The sequence below is a fragment of the Quercus lobata genome, chromosome 8 (assembly GCF_001633185.2).
Source record: "Quercus lobata isolate SW786 chromosome 8, ValleyOak3.0 Primary Assembly, whole genome shotgun sequence".
Lineage (NCBI taxonomy): Eukaryota > Viridiplantae > Streptophyta > Magnoliopsida > Fagales > Fagaceae > Quercus > Quercus lobata.
In genome coordinates, this window is record NC_044911.1 from 26,102,177 (window position 1) to 26,124,647 (window position 22,471).

General features: G+C 34.6%; 1 protein-coding gene across 3 annotated transcripts; it reads left to right on the forward strand.

Moving 5' to 3' along the window:
* The first annotated feature begins 304 nt into the window (after positions 1–304).
* On the forward strand, positions 305–21,147 carry LOC115955658 (anaphase-promoting complex subunit 6). 3 transcript variants are annotated; one of them, XM_031073884.1, is made up of 15 exons: positions 305–806; positions 900–973; positions 1,057–1,096; positions 1,176–1,221; positions 1,335–1,414; positions 1,522–1,703; positions 1,792–1,917; positions 2,313–2,387; positions 6,168–6,332; positions 9,235–9,253; positions 11,216–11,298; positions 13,196–13,309; positions 15,777–15,876; positions 20,283–20,318; positions 20,790–21,078. In XM_031073884.1, exons 1-15 carry the CDS (start codon positions 450–452, stop codon positions 20,910–20,912), a joined length of 1,620 nt encoding a protein of 539 aa, XP_030929744.1. In that variant the 5' UTR covers positions 305–449; the 3' UTR covers positions 20,913–21,078. The 3 variants fall into 3 exon arrangements, with proteins under 3 accessions (XP_030929744.1, XP_030929742.1, XP_030929743.1); XM_031073882.1 differs by having other exon boundaries at positions 306–806; positions 9,184–9,253; XM_031073883.1 differs by having other exon boundaries at positions 308–806; positions 6,207–6,332; positions 9,184–9,253; positions 20,790–21,147.
* The last annotated feature ends 1,324 nt before the right edge of the window (positions 21,148–22,471 follow it).

Here is a 22,471-nt window from a genome sequence, read left to right on the forward strand (position 1 = left end):
ATCAACATGCTACAATCAAGTTGCTCATGTAAATAATGATTCAATTCCATTCTTTCCAATCTTACTTCTAAACGGTGTTACTTACTTTCCATTTCTTTATTTCATAATATCCAAACAAGATTTTTAAATTCCATTTCATTCCTTTCTCTATTAAATCTATTCTATTCCATTCCTTTAGTTCATAATATCCAAACAAAATTTTTAAATTCAATTCTATTCTTTTCTCTATTAAATCCATTTTATTCTATTCAATTCCATTCTTTTAACTATCGTTCCATTTCATTTTATTATTTTATAAACGCCCAAACATTAGTTGGAATCGCTTCTCTAAAACCTCCCGCCCATTTCTGATTTCCCTTTAAAATTAAAACCTAAAGGTAAAATAAAGAAAAAAAAGCCAGTCACAGACACAGAGAGAGGATTAGGAAAACCCTAGGGTGGAAAGGGAAATGAGAGAGGAAGAAATAGAGAAGCTTAGGGGAGTAGTACGGGACTGCGTGAGCAAGCACCTCTACTCCTCCGCCATATTCTTCGCAGACAAAGTGGCCGCCTTGACCAATGACCCTGCTGACATCTACATGCAGGCCCAAGCTCTATTCCTTGGCCGCCACTTCCGGCGCGCCTTCCATCTCCTCAACGCCTCAAAGATCGTCCTCACCGATCTCCGCTTTCGATACCTCGCTGCTAAATGTCTGGAGGAACTCAACGACTGGGACCAATGCCTCTCTATGCTCAACCTCCCTCACCACCACACCAATAACTCTCTCATCTACTTGGATAAAGACGCTGCCGCTGCTGAAATCAATGTTTTTCTTTATCTTTATCTTTATTTACTCTTTCTTCTAATCATATTTTTATAACAAAAATTCATATTTCTCCTCTCCATCCTCCATCAACAGATATCTTCCGCTATTTGCTTTCTTCGCGCTAAGGCATATGAAGCTCTCGAAAACCGTGCCCAGGCTCGTCTCTGGTTAGTTTCATTTTCCTCCAATTATTTGCTTTTATTTATTTATTTATAATTATTATAATTTCTAATTTTTTTTTTTAAAAAAGGTACATAGCTGCTGTCAAAGCTGATCCTTTATGTTACGAGGTACATACATCTTTATCTTTATTATTATTATTATTATTATTATTATTATTGTCTGTGTTGATGCTATTCTCATGGTCAGGCTTTAGAGTGTCTTATTGAAAAGCACATGCTAACCTGCGATGAAGGTGAGTGCCACTATGTTTTTCTTTGACTCAGTTATCTAAGACAAACAAAAAGACCTCATCAATGCCCGCCTATGTTTTTCATTTTAACTTTTCAAGTTGCTGCTGAATTTCAGAAGCAACTCTACTCTCATCACTGCAATTTGGTCCCGAAGATGGATGGCTCTCATCATTTTACTCGTGTTTAACAAAGAAGGTAAATTTAAATTAATAAACCAAATGCAAAATATGTCAGACCTAAACTAAATTCCATTGATTTCTTGTGCTTGTTTACTCATTGCTTCTATTTCTTTTGTTACCTAGTATGACAAAGAAAGTGTTGTCGAAGCCAAATTCAAAGAACTTGAAAAAGAAAGTTGTATTAGTGACTCTTCTGATTCATCCATCACACAAACTCTAAAAGCAAACACAGATCTTTTGGCCTGTAAAGCTGAATACTACCATCAATGTGGCGAATATCAAAAATGTTTTGAACTAACTTCCGTGTAAGTTGACTGCTGTTTTCCAACTACACCCACGATGTATTACTAAGATGTCTCTATTTGACCTTAGCCTTTAGCAATTGTGTTACAGACTGCTTGAAAAAGACCCTTTCCATCTGAAAAGTACCTTGGTGCATTTAGCAGCTGCTATGGAGCTTGGAAATTCAAATGAGCTCTATCTTATGGCATGCAATTTAGTGAAGGACTATCCTCAAAAGTAAGAGGGACTTTCATTATTCAATTGTTCTTATTGTTTTTTACCTTGTTGGTATGTTTTGAATTTTATTTTATTTTATTTTTTTAAAATTCAAATTTCTGATTTAGTCATCAACTACAACTCATCATGAGATGTTTTGCTTACCATCAAGGTTAGGGCTGTCCAGATAGAATGGTAATGTATAATAAAGAGCTGACAAATAGTTTTGGATATATCTTTCCAACTTCCCCCCTCCCATTGCCCCTTTCCCTCAAATTAAAGAAAAGAAAATAGATGCATACAATCTTGTGTTTTCAACTTTGTTGCTATTGGTATATAGATTCTAGATTTTCCTTGGAATTACATGGCCTCTAGTGCTTTAAGTTGATTACTAATCATAATTTTTCTCTTTTTAGGGCTTTATCATGGTTTGCTGTTGGCTGCTACTACTATTGTATCAAGAAATACGATCAATCACACCGTTATTTCAGGTATACCTCAGATGTTATTAATAGAATCCCAATTAAAATTATCATACTTTTGAGCTGCCTTACCTCTGCTAAGTGTTTCAACTATAATTTGTTGGTTTTTTTTTGTCTATTAATTGGAACATAAGTGTAAAGCTTGATATTCTTAGTTTATTACCTTTTAGTTTGTAGATTTTTATGTTCTCTGCCCTAGCAAGTAGGCTATAACAAATTTTCAGTTGCAATATTGGTGTTGATTTGTGCCCAATGAGCCCTAACTCAACTGACACCTCCTCTTATAAGTCTTAGGTGGAGGGTGAGGTTTTGAGTTCAAGATCCATTGAGTGCATATGTAACTTATAAAAAAAAGGGTGTTGGTTTGTTGATACTTCTGTAATAATGCTTCAAATCCTACGTTAATGGTCTTGTTTTTTGCCTAGTCAAATCGCTTGATCATGGTTGGTTTAACTTTATGACTTCAATCATTTTTCACATTATTTTTTATTATTAATAAATTGCTAAGTGAGACAGGCACCCAATGAGTTTTGAATCCTTGACCTCACCCTCTACCCATTATTTGTGGAAGAAGTTCTATTTGAAGCAGGGCTTATTCATGGGCTTTTTGTTTTTAAAATCTGTGGTCTTTTAAGCTAGGAAGTACAGTCCTGGCAAAAATTGCTGTGTGTCTGTAGAGTGTCCTTAAAAAAAAAAAAAATTAGTGGGACATGGCATCGACATGGTTGTGATGCACTCAACACAACTGACAACAAAATTAAAAAAGAAAAAAAAAAAAATCGGTGTTTACTTCCCTACCACAATAACCATTGTTGATTAGTAGAACAAAGGCTTCAAACAAATTTCTCTCTTTCTCACTCTCACACTCAGTTCTCTCTCTTTCTTTCTCTGCATTGCGCTGTTGACCATCTTTGCTTTGTCAATATCAGATCAGCGACCCAATATTGCCATTGGTCATTGTTAGCATCAGATCAGCGACCCTTTTGATTTCTCCAAGTTCTGTTGCTGATTGCTCCTCAGTAAACCCAATTCATTGTTTATCTAAACTCTATTGCCTACCTGCCCCTGTTCTGTTCTCTAATGCTTTTGAATTTTTTTTTTCTAGTGTTCTACTGAGTACTCACTCTTTTTGCTAAATACTGAGTATTATCTCATATCTATGAAGACAAGGGGTTTTAATCTACTTTTTAAAATTATTATAAAGTATAAGTGTTTTGGTTAAGTATTTAAGATTGTTATTTGCCAATAAATTGTGATCTGATTAAATTTTTACTTTTAATCATTCTTTGATTAATTGTTAAAAATTATTATTTATTAGTACTTTATGGTCAAATTACTACTAAAAATAAAATATGTTAGTTAAAAGTTGTCATTTAGTTGTATTTATTTATTTAATTTTGAAGTTGAATTATTTGTAGATAAAGTTACTACCAAAAAAATTTGATTCATACTAAATTAGTAATAAATTATGCCCTAAAATATATGAAATTATTTAATTGCCGTGTCCCCACCATATTTGAGAACTTCCGTGTCCTTGTGTCTAGTGGCATGTCAGTGTCTGCGCTTGCTTTTAAGTAGGTTTGTGTTTGTTATTTTTCTCCAAACGCATATGGATTTATTTATTTTTACAATGTGTTTGAGCTCAAAAAATTTTCAGACATCTATTAATGGATATTATTTATAGGTCAGATTCTCTTGGCTGCCCCAAGTTTGGGGCTTGGTCCTGCCCAAATGTGATCTGGTGTCTGCTCTTTTTATTTTTCTTCTCACATTATAGGTGATCATCTTTTTGAAATTATTACAGAAGCACCAAATGCTTTGGGAATCTCAGTGATTCTTTGTTTGAGTTGATTATAGTTTATTAATTATTTGGTAAATTTATTGTACCTTATTGCCATACCACTGAATATTTGGGGTTACCATTAGAAGCTCATTTCATATGTAATGCTATTTGGGATGGAATTTTTGAAAGGATTGAAAAATGCTTGCAAGTTGAAAAATTAGAGTGGTAAGCTCACTCTAATTAAAAGTATGCTCTCTAGTCTCCCTACTTATTTTATCTCTCTTTTCCCACTTCCTTGTTTGGTTGCAAATAGAAAGGAAAAAAATTCAAAGGAACTTCCTTTGGGGTGGTTTGGGGAATGAATATATTCCACTTGGTTAATTGGGAGGTTATTTGCCAACCCATTCATTTGGGTGGTTTGGGCATAAAAAAACTGATGGTGTTCAACCAGGTCTTATTAAGTAAATGGTTGTGACGATTCGTGATAGAAACTGGCTCTCTTTGGTGGGAAGTTATTGGGATTAAATATGGCATTGCTAAGGGGGGGCTGGTGTACAGAAAAGGTGGGAGGCAATTATGGGGTTAGCTTGTGGGGATATATAAGCGAAGGGTGGTCTGATTTTTCCAAGGGCATAGCTTATGATGTGGGGACAGGTCATAAGATTAGTTTTTGGCTGGGTAGATGGTGGGGAGATGGTCCCGGCATGTTTAATGTGGCTGGTTTGGACGGAACGTAATATACGCATCTTTGAAGACAGTGAGAGAACCTTAGATCTTTTAAAAGCTCTTCTCTTTGGTACTTTGTTTCAGTGAGTGCGTGTTTGGGGGTTTTACGAATTGTATTTCCATTTCTGAATTCTTACACTATTAGATTAAGTTTTTGAACCTGCTGTATTTTTTCTTGATCAGAATGTTCACCATCGTGAACATGATGCTTGGCATTTTTGAATAAAAGTTTTATTACCTATCAAAAAAAAAAAATGGTGGGGAGATGGGTCTTTTAAAGATAAGATTCTGGAACTTTTTGCAACTGCCAAGAATAGAGATGACACTGTTGCAGGTTATTTGGGTTTGTCCAATGGGTGGCCCCAATGGAATCCCACCTGCATTCGGCCTCTTTGTGATTGGGAGCTAGAATCTAGGGATTCCTTCTTGCCAGAAATGTATTCTGCCAAGGTAAGTCTTTTACAGGAAGACAGGTTGGTTTGGACTCCATCTAAATCTCAAGGTTTTTCTGAGTATTCCTACTGCATAATTTTGAGTGGAGGGGATTGTTTTTTTTTTTTTTTTTTTTTTTTCCGTGGAAAGAGGTATGGTGGGTTAGAGTACCTCCTAGTGTTGGTTTCTTTGTTTGGTCCACTGAGAAAGGGAAGATTTTAGCTACAGATAATCTCAGGAGTATGGTGATTCCCAACTGATGTATTATGTGTGAATCTGATGGGGAGGATATAGATCACCTGTTTTTGCATTGTGCTATTACGGGTGAGTTATGGGCTTTTAATTCTGACACTAATGGGAATTAGTTGGGTGATGCTTAGGAGGGTTCCAGATTTAACCATTAGTTGGAATGGACTGTGTTCTTAGAAGACATACTAGTATTTTGGGGCTATTCCTGTGTGTCTGATGTGGACTATTTGGAGGGAAAGGAACCTGCAAAATTTTGATGGACATGAACCCTCGATTATTCAACTCAAATCTCAGTTGCTGGGGTTTCTTACTTTCTTTGAGTGGCACTGACAGCATGTATATTCTTCTGCTGCTGGATCAGAATTAGATATTCTGGCATATCTTGACAGATTGTATTTTGCTTAATTCTTTGTTGTCTGGTGAGTGTCCATTGTATACTCCTAAAAAAATAAAAAGAAGGAAGCGATGAGTGCTTTGTTTCTTGCTCTAAGTCATTATATAAATCTTTCTTGTAGTCATGTCTCTTAACTAATTCGATTAACCTTACATTATTGTGAATCAAACTGAAATCTCATTGGCTTTATTTTTTACTGATAAAGGAAAAAAAAAATTCTCATTGGCTTTGGTGTAATCCACAGCAAGGCTACAAATTTAGATGGAACATTTCCGCCTGCTTGGATAGGTTATGGAAATGCATATGCTGCTCGAGAAGAGGGTGATCAAGCAATGTCGGTATATCGCACTGCTGCTCGCTTATTTCCAGGGTATTGTGTTGTTCCACTGGCTCTTCTTTTTAGTGATAAATTATTGAACTATTTTTTTCAGCCACTTGGCTGTATATTGAAGAGAACATATTTGTATTATAAATTTTAGTTGACCTTGCTTGATTCTTTGTTTAACATGCTCATAACTTTTGTTTTTCTTATTCTCTAAAATTTCTATTTTTGTTGAGTTGAAATTTGACCATAATAGTTTGAAATTTTTTCCTCTTTTTAAAACTTTTCTCATCTTGGTTAAGTAAATAGGGTTATTGTCCATATGTACGGGGCTTTAACATTGCCACAGTAATGAGCTTTGCTCAAATGATACTCCTTCCTTATGAGAGCAAAGTAAAGGGTGAAGTTGTGGGGTTCAAGATTCATTGAGTACCTGTGTAACTTGCCAATAAAAGGTATTTAACATAGCCATGTCTAGAATTTTGTTAACCTGGATCTTTTGGGTTGAACATTATAATAGCAACAGGAGTTTCACATGTCTTATCTACACAAGTTATTGTCAACAAGAAGAATGATTTTTTTTTTTTTACAGCAAAGGATTAATACCTTATATGGACATGCTCAAGATAGTTGAAGGTTAAAGGTGACCTTAAGGTGCCAAGGCCTTGTATGGCCCAGGGAGTGAGGCGCCAAAAAGGTGCTAGCCCGATTGAAGCGAGACGCCAATTCTAAATATAGTTGCTATACATATAGATTTTAAATTTTATTTATCTAATGTATTGAACTATTATAATTAAGTGTCTCTGATGGTCTGACCTGTGTTGCATGTAGAAATTAGGTCTATTAATTGATTTGAACATAGGCTTTACTCAGTTTAGGCTCTATTAATTAATCTAATTATAGGTTTTTACAACAAACTTGTATTAAAAAAAAAGGAGAGCTATCAAAGCTAAAGCCTAAAAGACTAAAAATATTAAAAAAAAAGTTCTAAATTGATGAGGAAATAAAGAGGTATTACAGAAAAAGGGGGGGGGGGGGGAAGAGATGGAATTGAGCTGCCTGAGAGTTGAGAGTGAGAGAGAGAAAGGGGAAAAAAATAAGCAAAAAAGGGATGAGTATAGTTGCCAGATTGAGAGTGAGGAAATAAAGAATGAGGGGAGCTGTTTGTGAGAGAGAGAGCAAAGAAAATTTTGTTGATGATAAAAAAAAAAGTCAAGTATACAGGCAATATGCTAAAGAGCATTCAAACAGGAAAGAAAAGAAGAAAATTAACAAAGACACAGGCAATCTAGAAAAGATATCAAATCTGGGTAACACTCATGGGATTGCAAGAAAGCATGATTCCAAGCGAATAACATGCTAACCAGCTGTAACTTAATCTGATCCATCGACCTTTCTTTATCTTCAAAGATGCGTGAGTTCCTTTCTCTCCAAAGTGTCTGCATTAAACTAGGAGTCACTCTCCAGATAGGCAACTGGCCCTTTTAACATACAGACCAGTCCAACTCAGCACCAAGTCTGACACCCGTCAAGACATCACCCAGGCACCGCAATAAACCCCAGTGTTCTCGAGCTATCTGGCAATGTAGAAATAAATGGTCAATTGTCTCTCCATTAGAGTTACACATACTAAACCAATCTGGGATAACAATAACCCACTTCTGTAGATTGTTGTGATAATCTTGCCTTTCACTATCATCTGCATGAAGAATGCAACCTGAGGAGGGCATTTAACTCTCCAAACAGCTCTCCAAGGGGACAATGAATCCCCCATGATAAAACGTACTTACCTTTGAACCCCTGAGCTTTGGACAGAATCCAAGTCATCCTATCATCCTGGAGTTGATGTAACCGAACAAAGTATAACTCATTCAGGAATGAATTCAAGTATTCCAATTCCCAAGCATGCACATCTTGGATAAATATTGGATGTCAATGAAGTCTTCCATCTGATAAAATTCAAATAGTCAGCCACCTTAGCCTATTCATCTTGAGCAATTAGGAAAGTTCTAGATAATGATCCTTTAAAGGTGAATCTCCCCACCATCTATCATGCCAAAATTGAATTCTATCCCCTGCTCCTATCTCATATTTCACTTAACTGGCAAACTTTTCCCATCCCTTACTAATATACTTATATAGGCTCACACCATATGTCCCATCCACAGGATTTGTTCACCAACCACCTGGGGAAATTCCGTACTTGGCAGCAATCACCCTACGCCATAAACCAACAATCTTCTAATGGCCAAACCTCAGTCCTAGATGGGATAATAGGCTGAATTCCAATTTCAAGATGGAATTTAAACTCATGGTCTTGCTAGTGGCCACAAGTCTTTGTTTTGTTAGTACTTTGTTATAGCGTAATTTTTTTTTTGGTTTCACTTTAAGGGGGTTGTAATTGCAAGCTCATCCCCCACTAACTTCATTTAGAGTATGTGTTTGCCACATTTTTTTTAATTCCAAATTTCGTAACTGCCACTATTTCTCAATGGCTCATTGCTGTTGAATATAATTGAGCCTCTTTCCTCAATGCCTTGAACATGGTTTAAGGTGCTCACCTTGCTCACCTGGGCTCTAAAGGTGAGTGCCTCTCCTTGCCTGGGTGCCTAAGTGATTACCATGTGGAACCCTAGCTTGCCCAAAGTCTGGGTTGGGTTCAGGACCTTCAGGTTGGTCTTGAAAATTTTTTCCAAGATGCACCCCTATTAGCATTATTGCCGCATAAAGTTGTCTCTTTGTCTTGATCAAAATTGTGTAACAAATATGTGATTATTTTCATGGTGGTGCATATGCCTAGCGTTCAGTTCATTTTTGCTAAAGTGATGCATCGAGGACATCTGCTTTTATTTATAAATTGCTACTTTACAGGTTAAATCTTGATATTCACTTATTCCAGGTGCCATTTACCAACTTTATACATTGGGATGGAATATATGCGAACCCACAGCTTTAAGCTTGCAGAGCAGGTTACTCACCCTATTGAATACATTGGCAAATTGACATTTTTGGTTTTGGTTTTTCAAGAATGTGAATTCATCATGTGTTCTGTTAGTGGAAGAGTACTTTCTGAACTTGTATTGTAGATATTGCTGTTTAAGTTTGACACAAGCTTCATACTTATTTTCTAAGATTATGTTGGTAGACTTCTTTGTTAAGTAGTGAGTGTATAGAGTTGGAAGTCATGATGTTTTTAGTTCTCCAAAAAAAGACTGAATTATTTGTTACATCGTCTTTGCAGATACATACAGGTGTTCAATTATATAAAATCTATCCTAAGAGAAGAAAAAGTATGAAGCTAATCATATCATGCTTGTATGAAATAATATCATATCATGTTCAATTTGTATGTATCTTGAAGCATGATATAAAATCACAAATTGAACACATTTTTTCTTGATTTTGTTAGATAGTAATGCTTATGAAATAATAGAGGTTATTGGCATAGTGGATACAAAAATTGGCTTGAAATACATGACCCCAAACTCTTTTTATCAGACTTTGTTTGTCAATTTAACCAAGTTTTAAGTTACGAGTTCTAATTGTATAAAAACTTCTAGAAAAAGTAAGATATGAAACAAAACCAATAAAGAAGATCTTTCTGTGTAGTTTGGAACGCGTGTATTCTAATTGCTACCTTTTTTCCTAATAAAATTATTTTACTTATCAAAAAAAGAAAGAAGGCAAATATATATTTTTGGTAAGTGAAAGAAGACATGTTTTACACCATTGATGTTGCCCTCGTGGACTTTTGTATCATAACTTTATGCAAATATTTTACAACTTATCTTAAGAGCAAAAGGAACTCTACCTAAATAAACTGAAAGTAACCATTAGAGGCTAGATAGTGTTTTATTTTGGTTTATTTATCTTAAAGAGATACTTCAACTCAACTTACCCTTATTCCCAACTGTCGAAGGTTGATTATGTTGGTCCTTTTTTGCCACTTAGCCTTATCTAGGGCCATATCAATTGTTAATTATTTGATAATCATGTCTTTCTTTATAATTTCTATCAATGTCATTTTTGGCCATTTTGTTCCTTCTGCATTTTCATAATCTCTCTTTTGGATTGGTTCATTTGTATCTTTTATGAATGTCCAAACAATCTACAAATACTCTCCCTCATTTTATCTTCAATTGGTTCATTTCCCCTCCTCACGATAACTGTGTTTCTTATCATATCTTTCCTAGTTTGCTACATGTCCATCTTAACATTCCCATATTTTCCACTCATTTTTCTCCTGTTGGCTGGTCTGCTACCAAATATAGGACTCCTAATCCTAACTTATTTTAATGGAAAAAGAATAAGCATTTTTAGAAAATTAAAATTTGTAAAACAAGTGCATACGTTTTACAAGAATTTTGTATTTCTTGAAGACTTCTACATTCAAAATTTTTAACAAGGATGTGAATTAACAAACCCTGTAGACAACTGAGTAATAATTTAGATTTTAGAAAATTGGATTTTTAAATTTTCCAATTGGCAAAATACCCCCTTATCATATTCCTACCAATTGGAATATCCTGGATAAACCTTGTCTGAACACCTTTCTGCTTAATATCCACAACCTCATTCTCCCTTTTAATTGAGAGCATTATAATTATAACGGTCTTTGATTTGTTTGTGGTTAGGATTTGGAGTGTGTGAAATTGATGTGTAACCCTTGCTTGTAAATGAAGAGAATTGTATCATTCTCTATTAAGTCATTAAGGAATACTAAAACGGTGAAACCTATAGTTGGGTTATAAAGAGGAGACACCGGTGGATTGTTTGGGAACATAATCTAGCCTTATTAGTTCCTTGTTATTAATGTTTTAATCATCTAACTCTATTGATTTTTATTTTTTAAGTAGCTTGGTGGCTTCTCTATTGATCTCTTCAATTTTATATCAAACTTTCAAAAATTTGATAGACCTATTTTTCTTTAGTTTTTCATGCAGGCAAAGACAATATGCCCTTCAGATCCACTTGTATATAATGAACTTGGTGTTGTCGCTTATCATATGAAAGAGTAAGGATTTTTGGCCTCATGAAATATTATGCCTGTGTTATGCGTAATATTCTTGTGAGATGTATTTTCTTAAGAGTTAGTGTTTTGTGTTTAAAGCTTCTATTATATACAAGATGGTAAGTACCTAAAACTATAGAAGTTCGACTTTTAGATATACAAGATGGTAAATATGCAAAGCCCGGATGCCTACACACCCACACCCACACCCTGGGTGCCTCAGCAGTGAGGGAGTGACTCTGGGTTGACTCCTACCTGAGGCATTTCGTGATTTACCTGATGCCTGCTCAGTGGGGGTGTGTAGGAATCTGAGGTTTGCCCCTCAGGGGTGGTCCCACTGGCCCAGACCTTGAGGGGGTTCCTCGTCATAAAATAAATAAATAAAGAAATGAAAATAAAAGCTAAATTACCAATTGATCCCCAAAGCCTAAGTTGTTAGGAAATGGGGAATTTAAACATTTAACCAATTTTCTAATAAACCTTTTCTGCCTGTGAAATTTCTACTTTTAAAGTTTGACAAATGGCATAGATAAACATCTAACTTCGGAGGTCTGTTAATTGTTTTCAAGTTTGTAGAAGTTCTTGAAGTTTATCAGTAAGGCTTGATGTAAGGTTTTACCAGGTTTAAGTATTCACTTTGTAGAATTTTGTGAAATTCTGCAGAAGTTAAAAAAAAATACTCTTTTCTTAAATTCAAAATTCAAAATTACTTTACATATAAAATTCTTCCACTTTGTTAGTATGTGAAGTGTGAACTACTAACTGGTTATGAGCTTCTCGATACTGGATGACTTAAATGACGAAAATTTTGCAAACTTAGTTATGTTCCTGATCTTGATTAATTAATTTACCACTAGAATAGAGATGTGACAATTGAAAGTTATGCGACTTTAATGCTTTTTTTGTTTTGTTTTTTGGATTTAACTGATTCTGTATAATTATTTTTCCTGGTGAGCAAATTACATGCAAGGAAGTGTCATTAGAGCCAGAGCTCTTTGGCCAAAGGGTAGTTCTTTTTCTCATTGATGAGGGCTCTAAGTGTAATTTGCTTGTACTTGATTTATCATTGAGTTATAGCTTAACTGGTACTTTCTCCTCCCATAATAATGGGATGGAGGGTGAGGTCACGGGTTGAAGACCCACTAGGTACGTGTGTAACTTACCAATATAAAAAATTGCTGGTAGTTGATTGCTTTTTCATCGCTCTCATATTGCCAGTAGTTTGAGGTTTTGTTCCTATGAAAGTTGGGCTTAACTCTTTTCTCCTTCTCCTTTAGAATTGAATTATCTTTTTTGAAGAGGAAAAGACTGCAAGAACATGAAGCATAAACTTGAAAGGCTTTGCTCTTAAGATAACTATAAGCACTACACAAATGCATGGTATAAATTCATCTAGATAACTCCAAAAAAGAATGCGGAAAAGATGTGAAGATAATGGAGCTGTCTTTGAGAGTAGATTTAACTTCGTACCCAATTCATAAGATGATTGATACTGAAGCAAGACAGCCCACACTTAATATGATGCTTCTTCATCCAAAAATAGCATGTATATAAACGTTCTGATTTGTGCAAGCCTCAAAACTAGCAATAGTGGACGGCTTGACACTATTGATAAAATTGACCTCCAAGTACCAATCTCAATTATCCTAATTCCTAAGTCCCTTCTCTTCAAAATTACTCAAAAACACTAATCAATTAAGCCTGATGCAGAAAATGCAGGCTTAAGAGATGAATGTTTCTTGAGAATTGATCAATTGAACCCATTTTGGCCTGTACGGAGAGCCTGTTCTGAAAACTTAAATTTGATAAATCAGGCGAAAGAAAGGTTGATCTCTCTTGAATAAAATTCTGATATATTGTTGAGTAATTTTGACTAGCGATTTTTTGTATTTTGGTTCAGGTATAATAAAGCTGCGTTGTGGTTCGAGAAGACTTTGGCTCATATTCCATCCCCTTTAAGTGAATTATGGGAACCAACCGTGGTTAATCTTGCTCATGCATACCGAAAGTTAAAGTATGTCTCTAAAATGGTTCTTGGGGCTGTTTTTACTTCCTGGAATTTTTTTTGCTAATCACCTTCTTGAAACTTGAAGATAACTTTGTCTGATTATTTTTAATTGTGGTATAACAAAGGAAACATAGACGACTATGTAATGTAGTACTTCTTTAGTCAATTATCTTTCATTGTCTTGTTGCCTCTTTACCTGTTATGGCTGAAATTATTCTGACAGTTTAAGAGAACAATATTGCACTTGTAGGCGCATTTCATACAGTGACCTTTTTTCTTAGTATATTGAAAAATAATGTTCCTCCTGCCCCTTATACGATTTCCCTTGGGGCCAAAACTTAACAAACACCCCCCCACCCCCCTCCCCAAAAAAAAAGAAAAAAAAAAAAAAGAGGGGCATTATAATTGTATTAGATAACTATTTATTGATGTTTCACATATTGCTGATGTCACTTAGGATGGCATTTTGAACGTTGCTGGCAATATCTTACCTTGATCCTATGGAAGGAGACAAGATATGCTTAAAACATTCATGATACTAAGTTACATAATTAAAAAAAAACATAGTATCTCATTTAAAGGTCCATTATGACAAGTGGATGTATATTTTTTCTCTACTTAGCATTTGGTTTAGGGAGTCTAATATTATGCCTTCAGAATCCAGATTCTTGGTAATATGATGCATGAGAACCTAGATCCCCTAGAATATAACTATGCTCACGTTTGGTTTAATTAGAATTTTGGGAATGTGAGAGTCTATGTTTGGTTTGTTCTTAGGATTCCATAGGAATTATTTGTTCTTCCCAAAATATCCGTAGGATTATTGTTATGATTCTAGTGTCCCACATGGCTTAAGTATAAACTTAATCATGGGTATATAAGCTCTTGGGCACCCTGCCCTTTTAAGCTTGTTTTCAAGGGTGAGTTCTACTTATGGATTTGTATTATTTTGTATCAAAGCCAACTACCATGTCGAGTAATCAAACGTAGCTTGTTGAGTATAAGATCAAATGAGTTGTGGCTTTGTGGTTGGATCGCGGAGGGGATGACCTAGAGGCTAGATTAAAATGTCTTACTAAGTCATTGAATAATTGATAGGTGAATGGAGCCACCATGTGACTTAAGTGTAAGCTTAACCATGTGTATATAAGCTCTTGAGCACTTTCTCCTTACAAGCCGGTTTTCAAGGGTGGGTTCTACTTATGGGTTTGTATCAATTGTGAACACCATGTCTATTGCAAATAACTAATAAGAAAAATAATGTGAGTTGTGAATTAATTCAATCTCTTAAAATAATAGCCCAACTTTCCAAATAACACATACCAAGAAAAAAAAAATACAAGAAGATAATAATTATTGTAAAAAGTTTACTCCAACCCACTACATGGAGGATGAAGCCCTCCACTTGTACTTTTAGTCACATGACCTAACCATAAGCACACAATTAAGGAGATAGATGTTTGATTAGGGAAAAAAAAACTTTTCTACTTTTGTTAGTCAAAGGTCATTAAATTGCAAGTATAATTGTCACTTAAAAATAAAAAATAGAACTTTTGCAAGCCATGAGAATGTGGAAACTTTTTAAAAAGGGAACCTACATTCCCACCAAAGTGAGGTTTGATGGGAATTGAGATGCCCATAAGCATTTGGATTCCTTTGAGCTATTTGCAATCAAACATGGGAATATTTGGGAATCTTGAGAGAATTTCTGGGAATCCTAAAATATCATCCCAAATCAAATGAGTAGTTAGTGTGATGTTCATCATGAATGGGGTACATGGAGGTGCTAAATGTGTTTTTCGTTTGCACATGAGAGTGGTAATGGTGATGGGGGATGTTAATGTGCTTTGTTTTTGTTGCACATTGATATTTGGTTTGGTGGGTTAGAGGGGTGGCTGGTGGCTGTGTTGCTGGTGTGGTGGCTGCAAAGGCTGTGGGTGTGAGCTGATGATAGTGCTGTTATGGTGTTCTGTTACTGGGGATGCAGTGGTGCTGCTTGGTTAGGTGTGGAGTTAAAAGTTATGGCAGCTGCGTATTGTCTTGGGCAGTTTTTTCTTTTTGGTTGGTGGGTTGCAGGCTAGGCATGGGCAGGAAAGGGTCTTCCAATTAAGCTGTCAAGCAGTCTGACTGGTATATAAATAGCCTGTGTTGTCAATAGCTTGGAGCTCACTAGAAAACATTCACTAGTGAAGGATTTTGACAAGTAGTTGGTTTTTACCTGGAGATGTTAGTATCTTTCTGTTGCTTATAGATTTTTTATTTTTACTGCTTTTATTGTGTCCTTATTTAGGTGAGTTTCACATCCTCTATGCTGAAACAAACACCTTGTTCTCTTACTGATTTACGTTTTCATGTCTCATTAAAAAAAAAAAAAAAAAAAGTCTTCCTTGTTGTGTTGCCTTGGGTTTTATTCATAATTTTAAGGTGGATATGATTATGCTAGTACTTATCATAGAAACCTAACATGTCTCAGGATGTACCATGAAGCAATTTCACGTTATGAGAAAGCACTTGCGTTATCAACAAGAAGTGTGAGCACTTATGCAGGTCTTGCATACACTTATCATTTGCAGGTATCTACGGTTTTCCAATGCTCTTATATGTTTGTTTCCATTGTCTTCATTAGAATGTCTTCTGCTTAACTCTAGAAATAAGTGCTCAGTTGTAGCAGTGTGTTTTTTAATGCAACTTGAGGGAACGACTGCTTTCTAGTTGAACTTCTGCACATGACCTGACTAGAGTGTGTACCCCACACCTGCGCATGTGTTGTACTTTTTTTATTTGAGTTCCTACATGAGTTAAAATGGTTTCAGGAATGCAGGTAAAATGATTTGAATGAGGAGCTTGGGTTGCTCCTTACTGTAAAATTACATGGTTGATCATGACTTCCCTTCAAATATGATACTTAGGATCTTTTTGGGTACCCTGCAGTTTTGGGAAACTTTTATGTTAAATGTGTGACAAAAAGCTAAAAGTTAGTTTGTTTACAAAAAATAAAAATAAAAGTTGGATTATTTGCAAAAAAAACTAAGACAAAAACAAATTTTGCCTTTTTACCTTTTCCTAAACACAGACTTATTATTGGGAACCAATAATCAATTATTGTCGGGATTAGAAGTCATTATCAATTAATAATTTCTGAAAAATACCAAATGCAAACGTATTCTATTATCTTTGTGAAAATTTCCTCCCCTTAGGATAATTGGAGAATTTGTCCTTTGTGTGGTTGTGGTGGGTTTAGAGGAGAATTTTTGGATGTAGGGTTTAGAATTGTTGAAGAAAGGCTTTTGGGGTTGTGTTAGGAATTAGAAGGTTATTTGATGGCTATTTAATATAAGAAAGTATGTGGGGTTTCAAGGGTTTTGATATGTGAAAGAAAGGGCTTGATTTTAGGTTTTAAGGAAGAAGGAAAAGAGAGAATTTTATGGTGTTTAGGGACTGTATGAACAGTACGACAAAAAAGAGAAGGGAGAGAGAGAGAAAATAATAAGGCTAACGTGCCCCAACACTCAAACACCCAATATATAAAGAGAGAGAAAATAATAAGGCTAATGTGCCCCAACACTCAAACACCCAATATATATATTGGGTGTTTGAGTGTTGGGGCATGTTAGCCTTATTATTTTTTCTCTTTCTCTTCTCTTTTTTGTAATATATATATATATATATATATATATATCTCTTGTACTAGTAGTATTAGGGCTTTTAGTTTGACTGGTAAACTAAGCTAATAAAAAGACTAACTTGGACTTATAAACTAAAACCTAAAATACTTGGGATCTCATAGAAAATTCTAGACTCTACTTTTAATCCACAGGAATTGCAGATATTACAATTTTGCCTGTGAATGCAAAATTGACCATAAAACTTAATAAATAAAACCCATGAAAAACTGTTAACTTTTAACCCTAGGACACATAACTATTCCCTTAAAAGCCACATAACTTTCACCTAATTTGGGTTTCACATGTGGGCCCCATAGAATTAATTTTTAATGAACAAATTTGCATAATTGTAACAAATAAATCTTCCATGACTGCATAAAAAATTCTGTCTTCAGTTTTTTTTATTTTTTTATTTTTTGTGGGAGAAAAGCGGGTGGGGGGGGGGGGGGGGGGGGATTGGGATTTAATAATTATTGTGGAGTGGTAAATGCGCTTGTTCTCCTCGCTCAATGCTTGGGTCCAAATCCTGCTTGACTCATGTTATGGTGAAGTGGCATCTACCTCTAAGGGGTCATTTGGGTAAATACCCTTTTTCCTAGGACTGCGATTAGGGGGTGCATCCATGCCCAGCACCACCCTCCTGCCATTTTCGCCTCAGCCAGAACTAAAAATGACCATGCTTTTATTGTTGACGAACAATATTTGTACAAAAGAATGTAAAATAGTTACAAATTAAAATGGCAGGTATTCTCCATATATTGAGAGTTATAGACCTAATACATTGGTTTTTCGGCATGGGTTTTTATTTATATAGACTACCAATCAATGTTGATAAAACCATCATGCACACACAAGCGCATAGGCCTCTTGGATCCTAGGCGCAAAGTGCAAGAGCACGTCTGATTGAAGTCAAGCGCACATTTCTCAAATACAATATCTAATAACCTTTAATATAAATATTTGTAACATATAATAAAAAAGATATAAAAACTCGAAATTTGTATATTTTACATATTTGGTAAGTACAATTGTGTAATATTATAATGTTTGTAAGTTAATTGCCATGATGCACTCTGTTGAACAAGTTAATTTTCAAAAAATAAAAATAAAAAGGAAAAGAAAAGATAAAAAACCTATTTCTTATAAAACTTGTGTATGCAGCAATGGTTTTAACGACTTAGCAAAGTAGTTTGTAGCCCATGGTTACAATTCTACTCAATATCTTTTTATTGAATCTGAATTTTGACAAATCCATCATTGGATTACAATTTCTTCTTATATTTCTCATGTTTGCAAAATTTCCAGTATATTAAAAATTAATAGTTATGTCATTAATGAAATGTTTAAATTTCAAGTTTGTAATATAAAATTATGCATAAAAAATAAGTTTATGGATCGAATAATAAATAACATCCGATTGATATAAAATTTGACATGCGTGTTAAGAACACAAAGAACATATAATTTAATGGTTAGATTTTCAAAATATATGTCCATGTTATTCTTTTTTTTTAAAAAAATGGGAGATGTAGCCATTGGTTTGTAGTCAAACTGTCTTTATTTATGTAATCCTTAAAAGAAACTTAAGTACAAAGTTTGACAACAAACTTAGTTATAACTTAAGGTTACAACTTCACTTAATATCTTTTTATTGAATGTGAATTTTAACAAATCTACCATTAACTTTTTCCTTTTATATATTCTCTATGTTTGTAAAATTTCTAGAATATTAAAGATCAATAATTATGTCATCAATCAAATGTTTAAATTTCAAATTTATGTAGTCTAAAATTATGCATAAAAAAATAAGTTTATGAATTGAATGGTAAATAATATCTGATTGACATGGTGTATTAAAAACTAAAAAAACATGAAATTTAGGCTACGTTTGGTTCAATGTAAATCGAATTCCTAGTGTAAAATGAATGCAGGAGAAAGTGAATTTCCGTAAGAAAAATAAAATTCGGATGTTTGGTTGTGCAATGGAAAATAGTCCGGAAAACGATTTTTGATGTTTGGTAACATTTTAAAAATGCTATTTTTCTACAAATTTTTCACATTTTCTCAGCATCCAAACAAATTTTATTACATAAAATTTCAATATATGCACTTAAAGAGACAAAAATCTGCTCAAAACAATTCATTAAACTAAAAAATTTGGTCAAATTGAGAGGTAGGAAGAGAGAGTGATCGAAAACTGAGGGAAAGAGAGAGATCAGTCGAGTCATGGGCAATGAGATCGAGACGACGAGATCGGTCATGGGCGATGAGAATGAGATGAGGAGATTGGCGGCGCCAATGAGCTTTGGGTCGAGAACGAGAACGATGGCGTCAATGAGCTTTGGGTCAAGAACGAGAACAAGAATGACGGTGTCGATGAGCTTTGAGTCAAGAACGAGATCGGTTTTGGGTGGATCGGTCTTGGGTGGTGACGATCTAGATGGCGGTGCCAGTGCTGGGGTGCGATCTCGGTGGTGGTGCGATCTTGGTTGGATGATCTTGGCGACGCGATCTCGCCGGCGCGTCGGGGGTTGGGGCACGATCTAGCTCACTCTCTCTACTCTCTCTTCTCTCTCTCTCTCTCTGTTTGTGAGCCCAAAAATGATTTGAAGGTAAAACAAAAGCTGCCTTCATTTTCCAGGTCAAATGCCTTATTTTACGGTCAAAGTAAATGATTTTCTGTAAAACTCTATTTTCCATGTGCAACCAAACACGGAAAGGTGTAAAAGGAATTCCTGAAATCGTTTGAAGCCAAAACAAACACAGCCTTAATGGTTAGATTTTCAAAATATGTAATTATCAAATATATATAGTTAATTTTTTGAGTGGGAGTTGTAGTTTTAGGCTACAATTAAGTTTATAGCCAAACTTTATCATTTTTGAAATATTGAAATGTAATCAAACTTTTTAGTAACTTGGTATGTTTCCTTAATCAATGAGAACCAGTATTGTTTTTTCTGAGTTGAATAATTGGAGGATAGCTCACCTATCAAAAAAATAATAACTGGAGGATAGCTACTAAATGTGTCATTGATGATTTGATTGGCTTACTGCTTTTAAATTAATGCATGATACATTTTTCTGGTTACAAATGACAACAATTTTCCAGTCAGGCATGTTTGAATCTTGGGGCAGGTCCATATTTCTTTTGATGTAAAATGAATAAACTTCTGTATACCTGCTTGAAAAGTATTATTTGTACTTGTCTCTAAGCACGTGAAGATTTCAAACACATTTGCATTTTTAACCCTGATAATTGTGATAAGCAGTCTAATGTTGATATTACTGGTTCTCTTCCTTTTTCATATGTGCAGGATAACTTTACTGCAGCAATTACATACTATCACAAGGTGAGGAATCACCGATTTACTTGAGTGCTCTTTCATTTAAGGCATGATTATTGTTATTTACCACTCAAAAATTGATGCCATTTTAATTTAGCTGGTGTTTATTTAATGGATTTGATTTTTAATGGGACTGTAAGAAAGGTTGAGAGCCATCATACAAATGGGATGAAGGATTGGATGTTTGTCATTGAAAACTTAGAAATTTTGCTATACCATGTATTGTGCTGGTCCAATTATATATAGCATTTCATGCATAAGCGTGGTTATCTACCTTTAGTTCTGTAACAATATTATAAAATTTATTCTAAGGATATTTTTAAGAAGTACTCAATAATTGTTGGATTGCTTGATATGATATCATTAACTATAATATCTTAAAAGGAGTGCACTGAGAAGTCTGCATCTTGTTAATTATTTGTTTGGTTTTGCTTCACTGGTTTGAAATTGTTCCCATTGTTCTTGTTACTGAATCAGGCTCTATGGCTGAAACCGGATGATCAGTTTTGCACTGAAATGTTAAGTGTAGCTCTTGTAGACGAATGCCGCCGTGGTGTAGACCCCAAAATTGAATTTCGACGAAGTGAGGTTTTTGTTTGAAGCTTATATTCTTCTAGATTTGATGTAATGTATGTGTAATTAATAACTATAATACCAAAACAGGTTAATTTTTGTGATTTTTAATGTGAAATATATGTATCAAACATTAGGCAATATGTATTTGACCGACTTGGTTTTATTGAGGTTTTTAGTGCGTTTGGTATAAGCTTATTATCTTATAAAAGCTTTTTTAGTCATTTTTTACAGGAAATAAGCAAAAAAGCTAATTCAAATACACATGAATCGTTTTATTGATGGCCAGCATTTAAGATGAATTACTTGTATTTATTGAAGAGTTAAGATAACATGAATCATGTGCTAATTATGAAAGATTTAGGCAGAAATGTAAATTATACCCTTTTTAAGTTTTGTCAATTGTGATTTTAGTCCTTTTAAGTTTTACTTTTGTTCATTTTAGTCTTGTAAGTTTACGTTGCACTTACTGTCAATTTGCCTTTAAATACCCCTTAAAATGACGAAGTCTTCCTATATCCCTAATTTTTTTTATTAAAAAATTTACTTTTATTTTTTAATATATATATTCGATACCCAAGTGAAAAGGCAGAGTTAAAGTGAGTGTTACAAAATTGCTGGGTTAACCCAGCATTGGTGTATAGGCATCTCAGAGGAATAGACTCGATGAAAAGCGTTAACCCTTGTTGACTTAGGTATTGCAAATCTTCTAACATTGTTTGTTCTGCATTGTATGCTTCCTGGTACTTAAGAGAAAAAATTAGATATTTGTTTTTATAGAAAGTCTTATTCTTTCCAACGTTTCCATAGTCTCTCCCTGTCTCTTCTCCCCTTGGTTTCCAGAATCCAGAATCTCTCTCTCTCTCCCTCCGGTCAAGAATATGGACGAATTGATAGTCTCAGCCATGGACGACAATATTGAGAGATCCAACTGTGGCCATGGACTACAGATTGGTCGATATTGGCAATTGCCATGGAGCCCCACCACACCATGTTTGCTGATGAAATAGCATGGTTCTTTAACACCGAGACCAAACTCAACCCCAGTCAAATCCTAGAATATTAGGTTTGGTATTACTGTACTTGTCGGTGATGATGGGTTGTGGAGGTCTGGTGATTGAACTAGGTGATGATGGGGCTGTTTGAGTGGCTCTACGATGGTTTATTTGTGGTATTGAGTTTGTGTTTTTTATTATTTCTTTTTGGTTGCCTGATTCATTTGGGTTTGATTTGAATTTATATAAATTTTTTTTTTTTTTTTGCGTGTTCGGCGTGTATGAAATCTGGAAAAATCTTGTTGCCCAGATTTTCAAATTTGACGTTAATGTTTTTATTTTTTATTTTATAAAAATTATTCGAAAGAAAATTTAGATAAGAAAATTGATTCCTTTAGTAATTTTGGGTTTGCTGAATGTTTATTTGAATTTATGGACCTTGATTTGAGCCCTTGTGTTTGTGAAAATTTGGAAAATCTTCTTGGTGAGAAAGTCGATTCCCAAGTCTGGGTTCATTTTTTTTAATATTTAAAACAAAATTTAATAGTTTTTTTTTTAATAGTTAACGTTAAATTGGATGGAATGACAAAT

Excerpts from the sequence above, each read along its gene's own strand:
- LOC115955658 (XM_031073882.1), top strand. The coding sequence starts at position 450 with ATGAGAGAGGAAGAAATAGAGAAGCTTAGGGGAGTAGTACGGGACTGC. Across the intron at positions 1,222-1,334 it reads CATGCTAACCTGCGATGAAG|AAGCAACTCTACTCTCATCA; the intron begins GTGAGTGCCACT and ends GCTGAATTTCAG. Across the intron at positions 1,918-2,312 it reads GTGAAGGACTATCCTCAAAA|GGCTTTATCATGGTTTGCTG; the intron begins GTAAGAGGGACT and ends TTCTCTTTTTAG.